Consider the following 13,619-nt stretch of genomic DNA (forward strand, 5'->3'; position numbering starts at 1 on the left):
GATATGAATGGAACAATGAAACAATGACAAAACCAGGGACAAAACTGACCAAACTTTGAAAACTTTGACATTAAACATTGACAAAATAACAAAACATCACGACATTATTTTATTTATTACTTGTCTAAACACACTTAAGAGAAGAATTAATTAAAAATAACGTTTTCTACCATACATAGAGCAAAAATGAAATAATTACTGGATCAAAATTCTTTTTGGATATTTATAGTTATATCATTGCTTCTCTAAGCCCCAGTCTTTTGTGCTTATTCATATATACCCCATAACTAAAGATGCCTACATGACTATATCTATACATGTTGGTAAATTTACCAACATGATTGTACTATATCATTTATTATATAATATGAAGAAATGAAATAAATGGTGCATTGACTAATTATTTCACTAATTTGAAAAAGTGGAGCTTTTACAAGTTACATAAAAGATTAAGATAAAATTGAATTTTATACAAATTTTGGCACGTGTACCTGATGTGATTCTAAAAGAAAAATATCACACAATCTTAAACATGGAACAAAATATATCAATTTGTTCAAAATAATGTACACATCTCCAGAGGAATTTAACAAAATCATAAAAACACAAATCATCGTTTTCTAAAATCATACCTCATTCATTCGTAGAAAAAATAAAAGCAGCCAATATAGAAATACAGATCTAAGGACAAAATGTAAATCTATCTAATGGCTGCTTGTCATTTATGTCTTCCACCATGACGTCTCTTCGATGGAGTTTTCTTTTCAAGTTTATGAGCAAAACTTTCACGACAAATGGGACAGCGTGTTCTAAAGGACAGAAAAAATATTTCTCATAATCATAAAATAGACTGTTGGACAATGTCAGGAGATGACGTTTGGTATAACGTCAGTAGCGCATAAATGACGTTTGGTTTAACGTCAGTAATACATAGATGACGTTTGGTATAACATCAGTAATACATAGATGACGTTTGGTATAACGTCAGTAATACATAAATGACGTTTGGTATAACGTCAGTAATACATAGATGACGTTTGGTATAACGTCAGTAATACATAGATGACGTTTTGTATAACGTCAGTAGCGCATAAATGACGTTTGGTTTAACGTCAGTAATACATAGATGACGTTTGGTATAACGTCAGTAATACATAAAGTTGGATTCATTTTTGGATTTTCGTTCAACTTACATTCCTCTTCGAATCATTTCATTGGCGCATTCTTTATGAACTTTATGAGAACATGGTAATATTTGACAACCTGTGAAAGCATCCTACAATAAAATATTGAAAATATTTTAAAGATTTGAATATGAATTTGACTAAACATTACAAAATGAAAGACGAGCAGCAACTATAATGAATATTTACCATTTGTAGCGGGGTAGAGATACAATGAGATAGATTTTATCGTAAGCAGAAGCAGTTTTAGTTTTGAGAAAAGAATTATTGAATAATGATAGTGAGAAAGTAAAAAAGTTGATGGTAAAAAAGCAAGTGTCCAAAAAAAGGTATCCACTATGGTGACGGTTGACTTGAAGAGAGATATATCATTTAAAGGTCGATAAAATTTACCTAACAACGGTGAAAGTGCCATACACACATAACAGCAACTCGTGTATATAACACTGAAAAGTCAAGAATCATTTGTTTTATTCTATTCATTGTGCCTGAATAAATCAGCAGGAAAACTAAAGTAAATGTTTACCTCTAAACATATGCAACATTCATCATGTGCAGAGTTTTCTACATTTATGATTACCACGCAGTTGTACATCAAGACACACACCACAAACATCGCAATGAAAAGAACGATCTCCGTGAACTCTAATGAAATATAAACGTGTCAAAAATCAGTTTAGTGCTTAATATTTATGATTATCTAACAAATGAGATCAATCAGTTATAATTGGAGAACGTGTTTTTATTTGGGTACATTTGAGTACCTGCAAATTCCACATTTCTCGCAATGATAAGGATGGTCGTCTTTGCCAGTAAGGTGTTTACATAAAGCGCAGAAATATTCGGCAAATTTAACACCACAATTCGTGCACTTTTCACCAAACTAGCGAATTTCAAATGAGAATAGGAAAAATTAAATGAAATGTTTTTACGACCATAACAAACAAATTTCATTTAACTATTCTCGTATGTTTAGAGTAGTTTTTTTGTGTTATTTTACAGCATAAAAATATATTACCTCTTGTACGTTGCTACAATAAGCACATTTGACTTTTTTTACATCACGTGATTTAAGCTTCTTGTTGCCACACGCACTTTGATTGTTATGACAACGATGACAGGGATAAAACTGCTCACAACAATCAAATTTAACAAAGCAATGTCTTTTATAGTGACTACATAACCAGTTACCTTCCCGAGACGTTAACACCACTTCAGAATTCTGGGAATTATTATGGAGCTTTGAATGTTTCTTACCATTACTGCCTGAAAATGGAATACTTTTTGGGAGACCAGAAGATCGCAAAGGATTGCTTGCATTGTTGAATGACGTATCTGTTGAAAGTTAATTATAAACAAAATTTTGCATTAGTAACGTAGGAAATAAAATCAATGAACTATATTGTTTTCAAACATTTTTTCTCAAAGTTTCTTCTCATATTCACGATCATTGAAATGAATATAATTAAAACACAAACTCCGAAGAGAAGGACATCTTGGTTAGGGATATTATTTTGTTTTTTAAAATGTATTAATTTTATTTCATTGCGTTGTTGCGATTTTTGGGTGGAAATTTTCGTGTGTTTGTCGCCCTATTTCTTCGGCGTCTATATCGTATGCTTTTCACATGCACTATGGGGAAAAAGAAATGAAAAAACAAAAAAAAAGTAGAAATTGCAAAATTTAACTTTCCCGTAGGAACAAGGTTTCAAGATATATTCAGTTTAATGATCAAGATATATTGACCAAATGATCACAGCCATCGAGAGCTAAAAACATGGTGTTGATGTTGTTGAGTACTTTAACATTTTAGGAGAAAATCGGAGGCACTGTCAAGAACTGCTCAATAATACACATTTTTCTTTTTGGGCGACATTACAATTCTATTCTCAACGCCGAAAAGCACTTCACCATACACCGTAGTCATTACCATACCATATTCTTTGGTGCCTCCACAGTTAAGAGTAGCAACATGAACCCACGTCGTGACAATGTCGATGACATCGGGCGTGGTGTTTCATGGGATATATGAAAATAACGTTAGAATGATTACTTTAAGTACTACTAGTGTAATGTGAGGTTTACAACAACGTATCAACAACTGCAGTCTCTTAAATTTTTATAGCTGCTGTGATAAAAATTATTTACTTAAAATATACCATGTTGTGCATCAAATATTCTAGGATAGTACATTTCAGGTTGTAAGAGTAACAAAATAAAAGAAATAAAAATTATTTTAAACTTACTCATTGCATGAACTGCATGCACGATTGTGTTTGTTGTAATTGATGATTTCGGTTTCTGAGTTAAAAAATCTTCTGATTGATTTTCATGGGGATGTTTAGCAACAGGGTTGGAAACATTGATGTTTACAGGCGACAAAGGATTAGAAGGTCGCTGAATGGATCTATGAGAGCTAACATCGTTGTTTCTTTTGGGTATGGGTTTGCTTGCAGTTGAGGAATATTGCAACGAAAGACGATCATTTGTTGACATTAATAAAGATTTATAACTTGATCTTGTTCCATGATTTTCTCGTCGAGGTTTTTCATTTGCTGAGCGTTTTTTGAAAACACTGTAATCTCCGGCCAGATAGCCGTCAATAATGTAGATGAGGTCAAATCTGATGATGGATTCAAAAAACGAGTGAAGAACACTTAAATTTGAAGCACTAATGATCAAACGACGATCAAGTTGATGTAAGATTTCTGTTGCATCTTGAGCATGCTCAATTGAGAATTGTCGACGTGCCCATTCTTTCATTGCTGTCACATCAGAAGACAATAATCTTTCAGGGATTGTGAGCAACATCATTTTGTAATTAACAAATAAAGAAGAAGCAACTGAGATTGGTGGCGCACTTTTTAATGATATATTTTCATAATTATTGCTCTCATCTTGTTGAACTGAGAAAGGTAATACATCTTCTTCATTAAATGGTGACATGTCTGAAGATCTCATCATTTCTTCATTATCATTTCTTTCTTGACCACCTTCATTGTTTCTCATTCCTTCATCATTTATTGTGTCATTTTCAATGTTTCCTTCAGGTTTCATTTCAACATTTCTTTTTCTTTTATCACTTATTATGTCGTTTTTTACTTCTACAGGACGTTTTTCCTCAGATTTTCTTTTATTGTAGTTCAGTTCTTGATTTTCATCAAAATATCCATTCATATCATTTGTCGAAATTACAACTTTAGGCACGTCTTTTAAGTCTTCATTACTGCAGTTAGTTGCATAATTACAATTCTTAAAATTTGGGTAGCCGAGCCGTTTCCCATCATTTATAATACCAGGATTATCAATGAAAACATGCTTACACTCTTTAACTTTTTCGGTTGCTTGAAAAAGTTCAATCATAATAGCGTTATGTCGTTCTTCTAACTCTGAAATTTTATGATTCAAACGATTGTTTTCAGAATTAAGACGATCTAAACGTGCTTCGAGCGTTTCATTAGCTTCACTGCCGCTTGTAAGCAAAGCAGTAACGTCATCGTCTTTTTCAAATTTTTTGATTTGTGAAGATTTACTGTTGGACGAGTTTCTAATTTCGGTATTCACATCGACATTCTCGTCTGAAATTTTGGCAAACAAGGTTGAAATGTCTTTCGCTGATTTGTCATTTGGATTTTTCAAAAATTTCTCAACTATGTCCACCGAAACAAGTAATCCTTCAGCTATTTCTTTCATGATTGAAACGATGAGAATACAATTGGAAATAAAAGATTTAGTAGAAGAAGACATATTACTACCATTATCAACTTCCTTCAAAAACGCAGGATTTAATGGAAATGGATTAGAAGCAGGACTTTCAGGAGCAAATAAGAATTGTGTCGCTTTCCGCCCGTTCATATTTTTATGATTTTTTCCCCTTTTTTTCGGACAGGCTTGTATTTTATCGTCATTGAATTTCATGACACCTTTCTTTCCAGTTTCATTTTGATCATTTTATTTTCACCAAATGTTAGAATCTCCACAGACATTTCTGATTTCGTAATATCTTCCAAAATCTTGGAAAAGTAGCCACTTTTCTGTTTCCACCAGGCAGGGCACAATACGTCGCCGGACTTCATATTTCAACTTTTCTCGATTGTCACTCATTGAATCTTGGAACTTTTTCAGAACGAAATTTGAATGTATGAAAATGAATGACCGCAATAAACTGTTTCAATGTCATACACTTGTACAATATAAAATAAGATGTGCTACGACAAGGAAGAAGCTCTACAAGTAACTAAGACCTTTCATAAAATGAGTTCAAAAGCTTTCACTTTCGTTTTGATTCAAGTTCTACGTTCATTTGAATTAGAAATTTATCTTTTAATACTAACTGATCTCTCTAACTTTTATGTGTTTGAGAAATGTTGAAAATTGCTAAATGTTGTCTAAAACGTTGAATAAAAAAATAGAACAGAGAAAGACATACCGACGTTCTTATAAAACACCAACTCAATTCGTTTATTTAAGCTAGTGTTAAAATATCGTCAGCAGCAGCAACAGAAGATGAACCAGTTTGTCCAATAAATATCATTGTGAAATAAGACTCTGTAAGAAAGTAGTTAACCACTTCAAAATTCCCAGACATCAATAAAAACAGTAAAGACAGTTTGGACAATCATTACAAGTTTAACAAATACACAATGAATTTGGTACGAAATATGTTCACAAATAACTCATACATCTAGATTACTGATCATAAACAAATATGAACATTATGATACCGTGTTGAAAATGTTGAAATTTCGAACGTTGAGAGTTAACGTGAAGCAGCGACAACAAAATGCAATGAAGCGGAAATTTCTAACGAAGCAAATATATTGTTCGAATTCAAAATACTAGGAATTTCTTAGCAACGGTCATGCAAACAGTGGGAGTTTCCCATATTAAAATGGGAAAGCCCCGATGGAAAGAGAAACCTGCTTTTGAATTTTGCTCGATTTGAGTGGAATATTGATCATAACCCGAATCATGGGAACATAATTAATTTAAAAGTAAGCCACTTTTTATCGAATGATTTCGATTGGGAATGACCAATTTGCTTGACTAAAACTTTTGTGGGAGTTCCCTAAGAAACCTTGGGAATTACCCTACAGAACCACTCTTGTCAAATAATACTTCAAAAAGCTTACACAACTATATAAAATCAAATCTTAAAATAACAAAGCATTTTGAAAAATAGAAATAAATAAAACAATCAGACATGTACAAAATTAACTTTTTCAATCACACAACACGCTAAATAAATGTTCAGAGGGGTTTCCCCGTAAACAATTTCAACCATGCTACTATATAAGTATACAGAATCAACCTCGTGTACATGCACAGAATCAAGGCTTTGAACACATTTTTAAAACACAGAGGTTGAAAAGGTAAATGAAAATATAAGTAATTGTAAACACAAAAATAATTATGAAAAAAGGTCCGTTGGATAATTGTTTCAACCTTCCATAACAAGAAAAAAATTCAGGTACTCATGCATTAGTCTATATTGGGCAATCATTTTCTTTGTTGTTTCTTCGTAGATTTCTTTTCTAGTTTATGAGCAAAACTTTCTCTACATATTGGACAACGAGTTCTATTATAAAAGAAAACAAGATATTGATTCAGATAGACAAATAAAAAATGTTCAGTATATTTGAGACAAAACCTCACATGCCAAGGTTATAATCTGTCATATAATTTCATATCCACGATCCATTGGGAAAAATTTGAGACAACGAAACATTTAAGTCAGCCACACAAAATGCTCATTAGTGAGAGGTATTAAATATCTTATCAATGAATCACGATATGGAATTTAAACATGGCAACAACTCAACTATAAATATTTAAACGGATATCCTCCTTATTTAGAAAATACATTATACATTTTCTCCCACCACCTAACCTTACAATTTGCATTTCGATTTCTTCTTTTACTTCTCATTAAATTTGGATTGAGTAAAATCAAGAAACAAAATTTTAGCCTTCACCTTTTACACCATCAACGTGGAGAACCAATTCTTCGAGTATTTTCAATTTAAGTTGGCTATATCAACCGATACTAAAGTTTCTGTTATTATTTTAACTCAAGTTGCACATAAGTATATAATATAGACATACTTCTATCGTATATCTATCATATAATCAAAAAATACAGCATGTCCAAGCCCTTTTTATTGTACTCTATGTTTCCTCTGACACGTGATTACGAAACTTTGTTATAGATATAAATGAAAACCTACATTCCACTGCGAATCATTTGTACAGCACATTCCTTGTGAACTTTGTGAGAACACGGCAAGATTTGACATCCAGTGAAAGCGTCCTTTAACAGGTACAAATACACATTTTGATTAAAAGACACACATATAACTAAGAATGAATGAAATTTGTTATTTATATACACTTCATTACCTCTAAACATATACAACATTCATCATGTGCAGAACCTTCTCTACATTTATGATTACCACGCAGTTGTATATCAAGACACACACCACAAACATCGCAATGAAAAGAACGATCTTTGTGAACTCTACATTTTTTCAAAAAAAAAAAAACAAAAAAACGATGTAAATGAGAAAAAGATAGACTGAAATAAAATAAAATAAATTATTGACTGAAAGTTAAAGTTTGTACCTGCATATACCACACTTATCACAGTGATACGGATTATCATCTGTGCCGGTGAGATGTTTGCAAATAGAACAAAAATATTCCGCAAATTTTATTTTGCATCGTGAACAAAATTGTTGAAACTGAAATATTAAGAAAAATTTCGCATCAGTGTTGTTACTGACGTCATCAAAACAATGGCTGACCTGAGTCATCAAGTACACTAATATTTATTTATCATGAAATACATACTGGTTGTTCTAAACCGCAACGAGCACACTTAACACGCTTCGCGTCACGTGATTTTAACTTCTTCTTTTTGCCACAACTGCTTTGGTTGTTATGACAACGATGACAAGGCCAAAATTGATCACAACACTCAAACTGAACAAAACAATGACGTTTGTAATGGGTACACAACCATTGGCTACCACTGCTGACCAATTCATCAAAAAATGACTCCAAACTACGTCTGTCTGAATCATCAGGTCGTATTGGTTTGGATAATTTCTGTCCATTGCTTCCGTTATTGTGTGAAATATTTTGTTGATCACTATGTCCAGTTGATTGAATGATACTAACTGAAAATCAATAATTATTACGTCAGACGTTCATCAACATGACCATAATCAAAGATTAATATAAACTAAACAACAAAATTTCATGCCTTACCATCATCACTTCTTCCACCATCTACCACGATTGTATCACGTGGTAATGTCGTGCTAATATTTCTTGACTGAACTTTTCCTACCATGGGATCACGTGGTAGGGGACTAGGATGGTCCGTATTACCTTGATGATACGTGTGTCGTGATGTTGATTCACGTGATTCTCTAACGTTAGATGTTGCAAAACCAGACATCGTACGTGACATCTCATTTCCAGCTGTAGTATTAAACCCAGAATCTCTGTGACGTTTTCCTCTTGAAGTGGAGTGATGTCGCCAAGATGACACTCCAAATGATGAAGGTCTACTTTGTGAAGTTGATCCAGGATGAAATGAACCCAGTTCTGCGATTGGTTTACGTATTCTCAATTGAGAATAATCCCCAAGAAGATATTTATCAATAAGAAAGATGATATCATATCTTAAAAGCGTATCAAAAAATGTTTTCAATCGACTGAGATCGAAGATATTAATAATCCTTTTACGAACCAATTCTTGAAATATCTCTATCACACTTAAAGATGAACTTATCTCGAACTCGGTCCCCACCCAATTTCTTAGAGCAGTTATCTCAGGCTTGAGAAGCTTGTTTGAGATGCGAAGAAGCAGAAGGTGGAAATTATTTTCAATATTTTGATGAACACCAATGTGTAAATCGTCAGTTAAACTACTTGGTGTGGATGTAAGAGTTTCTTGATTACCATGACCATCAATTTCAATGTTTCCTACATCTGATCGCAACATTCTTTCATTTTCTACTGCTTCATTAACATTGAGAAATTCTCCAGATACAACTGCATCTGTTTGTGTTGAAACTACTTGTGAAGTATAAGTATTTTGAAATATTTTATGGCGTCTGCTTTCATTTCGAATCTTGCTCATTTCAAAACTCATACGACCAAGTTCTGTAAAAGTTTCCTGTAATTCAAGTTCACGTCGCGAAATTTCTTCTCTCAATTCATTATTCTTACGAGCTAGCTCATTGACCTGTGACTGTAAAACGTGTCTTGTATCTCGGATTTCCTCATTTAAAGATTGAATAATTTTTATCGCCCTTTCATTTTCTTCTCTCAAACGTTCAACTTCACTAGAAGAATGATCTGTGTTTGTAAACATATCAAATTTTCTTTCATCATTTTTATAAGAAGAAAAATTTTCTTCATTACATGCTGCCTTGAAGTCGTCAATGTGATGTTGTAGTAGAACATCTAGTGAATTATGGGGATCATGAGGAACATCATGAATCATTTCAACTTTGTCTGTCTTATTATAGTTTGTTTCATAGTTTTGGGTAGACAAGGAAAGATCATTAAGTAACTGTTTCAAAGTTTTCAAAACCAAGACCAAAGAGGAAGACTCTGATTGGGAACAATCTAAAGAACTATCTTGGGATCCCTGTGATACGATCGAAATCAGCACAGGACCAGGTTTGGTGACAAGAATATTAAAAATATTATTGTTCAATATTTGGGTGTGAAAGTCTTTTGAATGATTGCTGACAAGACTTCTCAATAAAGTTTGAAATCTCTTAAACTCTTCTAGTGATTTTACATAAAGGTGTAAAACAACTTTTTCTGTTGGATGCATTAAATCTTGAACATGAATGGTCCATCTATCGACATTTTTGTATGCTTTATTTAAAGATGATGCCAAACTCCAACGTTTCAATAGCTGATCAACCAAATTTTGTTCTTTCTTCTCCTTTCTTTCATCAGAATTTGTATCCTTGACCATCCATTGATATCCATTCTTTAATACTTTCACACAACTTATCATCAATGAATCCATTGCTAATGCACAAAATACACTATACAGACTATAAAAAATAAATCTTGTTTCGTAACATCTGTACATCAATAATTATGTAACAGGCACATAACCAGGGGGGGTACACTGGGTGCCTGTATATCAATAATTATGTAACAGGCCCATAACCAGGGGGGTACACTGGGCGCTTGTGTACAACGACACTAAACCACTATTTTATGGCAGATACATTGACAATATTTTTTGAGTCCCCATATTGTTGAAGTCAATTGGGTGTTTGATTCTCAGTATTCATATAAAAGTACAGGTACCAAGTTGAGCCAGACTTAAGAAAGGGTGTTGGTAGCATACAAAACACTAACATCAGTTAAATTGCCAAAAAATGGGCATTATGTATTTATTTTTCTTCAAATGTGCACCTCCCTTCTTTAACCTTTCATGATAAGGCAGTGTAAAATTCTTTAACTTTCAAAAAGAACATCAACTTATCATCTGTCATTCTGCTACATCAAGTCTCATAAGGTCAAATGTGAATAAATAATTAATAATTTTATCCGCCCATGGAAAGAAAAATTTTATGAATATTTTTTTACAAAGTCTATGATTATGATCATGATGGGAAAATGATTTTTATTCCGGCTATAAGTCCTTTCTTTCATTTGTATCTTGAGTGAAGAACAATTTAAAGCTGATGAAGTGTAGGGTATCATGTCTTATAATCAATTAACCGGAAGAATCAAAGGTTAATTTATCATTTCGTCAGAGAAAATTAACCAATAAAAAAACACTATGGTATATATTTAATGATGGTCATTCATGATAATTCGTTGATAAAGAAGACGCTGATGAATGACACTGTACGACTGAAGGATCGAAGATATTTCTGATTAATGTTTCTGAACTTTATATTGGTACACCTTTGTTAATCACTGTTCAAAATATTCTTCAAGCTAGTTCTGTTCACAGATATACGGTAAACTTAGTATCATAAACACTGTTTAATTAAAGCATTGATTCTGTTTGGAAACTTAACAGTTATACAAAGGTAAAATCTGAAAAGTCCTTGAAAAATCTTAGAGAATATTTTCAACGACATATGCTCTCCTCATGAACTAATATCGACAATATTTTGAAAGCAAATTCTTATCAAAATTTGTAAATTATTTGCGAATAATATCATAGTTATAACAAACCTTTATCAAATTCAACAACGAGAATCTATTGCTCTTTAACTTTTTCGTAAATGCAGCGAAAAATGATGTTGTGTAAGCAATATTTTTAAATAATTTTCCTTATACGTACTTGGTTTGCAACGAACAAACGACTTAAAAACGCGAAGTTCAGAAGCATTGCGCATGCTCGTTGTCCCTCCCAAATCGTCCCCATATTCATCCCGCACACCTGCGCACATCACAAATGCCACCACCACCACCCCAGACACACGCACACAAAGCTTAATATGGATCATTGAAAACGTTCATCATAAATGATTTCTAACGATGATTTGAGCCAATCCTTTTAATCCGCTTTTACCCGTTTTTAATAAGACGTTGCCGCTTAATGTTCTTTGAAAGTTACCTAATTTCTTTCCTAGAATGATTCTTAAAGTAGAAACGTTTCAAAGGTTAATCTTGGTAATGCATGCCTTGTTTAACTTGGACATGAATTTACTACAAGAACTGCAGCATTTTAACATGAATAATGACGGTAATGGCATCGAAACTGTCATAACTTCTCTTAGGGAGAATGGACAAAATGATGCAGCTGATCTTTTACGCATCACCATTCAAGGTAAAGTTGTTGAATTTTGGAAATACATTTTTAGTGTTTTTAATAAATTCACCCAAATCAATGTTTCAATGTTTAATTTCCTCGCACTCTTTTTTAGTACCAGGAAATCTTTATCCATTAGAAGAACAGGAAAGAAATCTTTGTTCTAGGTTGGAAAGTGCTTACGGCAGGAATAGACAAAACACCGATAGCTTGCCCGAGATTTGTTTCCGGTTGACACGTAATGGAAATCTTTTACAACAAGAGCAAGGTTTCCAACAAGAAACACAGCCAAGTAATGACAGGCATCTTCCTCAAGCAGAAAGACAAGGAGAGAATAATGAACAATCAAGACATCACGGTCAAAACAATTATAAAAAAACTGTTCATCGTAATTACGTACATTTGGAAGAAGATCACTCTCGTGAACCTGTTTTTGGTCAACCTGTAGAACCAATCAGTAGCCCTAGACTAGAATGTACTACTTGTGGAAGAAACTTAGAAATAGAGGTATTTTGATAAAGGCTGCAAATGAATTTTTCACAGTTGTAATTATAAAAACACAGACACCTAGTAGACAAAGTCAACTTTTAACAATTCTCTAAAGGACAGAATTCACGTGGCAGATCGTACCAAAAATCTTAACAATCATGGTTTTCTACTATCACTATGTTTTACATTTAACTTACAGTTTCAATACTGCACAATTTTTAACAATACGACTTAAGTCTTTGTAAGAAGATGTTGTAAAAATTTAGTGTCACAAACGTGGACGATGTAAACTACTTTAGAATGAGTTGAAGACGTCATTAGAAGTGTGGAGTGCTAGAGTAAATAAGTAATCGTTATTAGTAGATCATTTGTCAAACCTAAATCCAAAGTAATTTATTTTAGACATCGGACAGTAGTCAACGCAATAATCTGAAAAATGTGCTGTTGCAAATAATGCAAAATTTAGACGAAAGGCAGAGGACTAGTCTTTTGCACGAAATATGCTCGTGTACGGAGATAGAAAATCCACGAAGATCTATGCAAGGAAGAGAAGTCATGGAGTTTTTGATGGGTCAGTTACACCACTTGCGTCGTCAGGGAAAATGCATTATATGCGTGCTAAAGTATGCTTTGCAAAGAATTGGATGCACAAATTTAGTAACGATAACAAGATTATTGGGCTGATTGCACGAAGTCATTTCAGTCAAAGTTTAGTTGTAATTTAATTGTGTAAAAAATTCTAAATTAAAAAAAACGCTATGCGTCGAGAATGCGCTAAATGTAAATAGCTATCGAGATATTTTCAAACTCAGGCAAAAATATTCTTTTTATTCAAATGCCTCTGCATTCTATTGTATTTTTTCATTCTGTTCGTTGACATGTAAATAAACAGTAAAACCGATTGCGATGAATTTAGAGGAGAAATCAATATCAGAAAAAAACAACTTTTCTTAAGTTTTCGAATTTTAGAAACAAATATTTATAAGTAATTTTTTATAACAGCATTAGATAGAAACAATAGCAAAAAGGTAAAAAAGGTATATTGATATAATCAAACATGACTTTTTTGTTTAACATTTGGTATGAAATATGTTCACAAATAACTCATACATCTACATTACTGATCATAAACAAAT

The 13,619-nt window shown here is 32.8% G+C and overlaps 3 protein-coding genes across 8 annotated transcripts; 1 reads left to right on the plus strand and 2 right to left on the minus strand.

The window, feature by feature from the left end:
• Positions 1 to 86: 86 nt before the first annotated feature.
• Positions 87 to 6,035, minus strand: LOC124444890. The gene is given in 10 exon segments (XM_046995563.1): positions 87 to 502; positions 633 to 809; positions 1,194 to 1,276; positions 1,711 to 1,750; positions 1,752 to 1,829; positions 1,949 to 2,067; positions 2,203 to 2,519; positions 3,431 to 5,300; positions 5,614 to 5,732; positions 5,909 to 6,035. Coding segments are annotated over 7 exon segments (2,400 nt in total). The 5' UTR covers positions 5,103 to 5,300; positions 5,614 to 5,732; positions 5,909 to 6,035; the 3' UTR covers positions 87 to 502; positions 633 to 718.
• A 355-nt stretch (positions 6,036 to 6,390) lies between these two features.
• LOC124444888 lies at positions 6,391 to 11,574 on the minus strand. 4 transcript variants are annotated; one of them, XR_006948049.1, is made up of 7 exons: positions 11,415 to 11,574; positions 8,457 to 10,270; positions 8,037 to 8,365; positions 7,809 to 7,927; positions 7,584 to 7,704; positions 7,160 to 7,494; positions 6,391 to 6,762 (listed from the first exon to the last, which is right to left on the minus strand). XR_006948049.1 is itself a non-coding variant. In XM_046995561.1 (7 exons), exons 2-7 carry the CDS (start codon positions 10,240 to 10,242, stop codon positions 6,684 to 6,686), a joined length of 2,517 nt encoding a protein of 838 aa, XP_046851517.1. In that variant the 5' UTR covers positions 10,243 to 10,270; positions 11,415 to 11,574; the 3' UTR covers positions 6,391 to 6,683. The 4 variants fall into 4 exon arrangements, 2 of the variants coding, with proteins under 2 accessions (XP_046851517.1, XP_046851518.1); XR_006948048.1 differs by having other exon boundaries at positions 6,840 to 7,494; XM_046995561.1 differs by having other exon boundaries at positions 7,412 to 7,494.
• Positions 7,447 to 13,557, plus strand: LOC124444893. Of its 3 annotated transcripts, none has more exons than XM_046995569.1 (4): positions 7,447 to 7,503; positions 11,816 to 12,012; positions 12,110 to 12,501; positions 12,886 to 13,557. In XM_046995569.1, exons 2-4 carry the CDS (start codon positions 11,817 to 11,819, stop codon positions 13,165 to 13,167), a joined length of 870 nt encoding a protein of 289 aa, XP_046851525.1. In that variant the 5' UTR covers positions 7,447 to 7,503; position 11,816; the 3' UTR covers positions 13,168 to 13,557. The 3 variants fall into 3 exon arrangements, with proteins under 3 accessions (XP_046851525.1, XP_046851524.1, XP_046851526.1); XM_046995568.1 differs by lacking the exon at positions 7,447 to 7,503 and adding an exon at positions 11,069 to 11,266; XM_046995570.1 differs by lacking the exon at positions 7,447 to 7,503 and adding an exon at positions 11,080 to 11,194.
• The last annotated feature ends 62 nt before the right edge of the window (positions 13,558 to 13,619 follow it).

This window comes from Xenia sp. Carnegie-2017, unplaced genomic scaffold (genome assembly GCF_021976095.1).
Source record: "Xenia sp. Carnegie-2017 unplaced genomic scaffold, XeniaSp_v1 HiC_scaffold_21, whole genome shotgun sequence".
Taxonomy (NCBI): Eukaryota; Metazoa; Cnidaria; class Anthozoa; order Malacalcyonacea; family Xeniidae; genus Xenia; species Xenia sp. Carnegie-2017.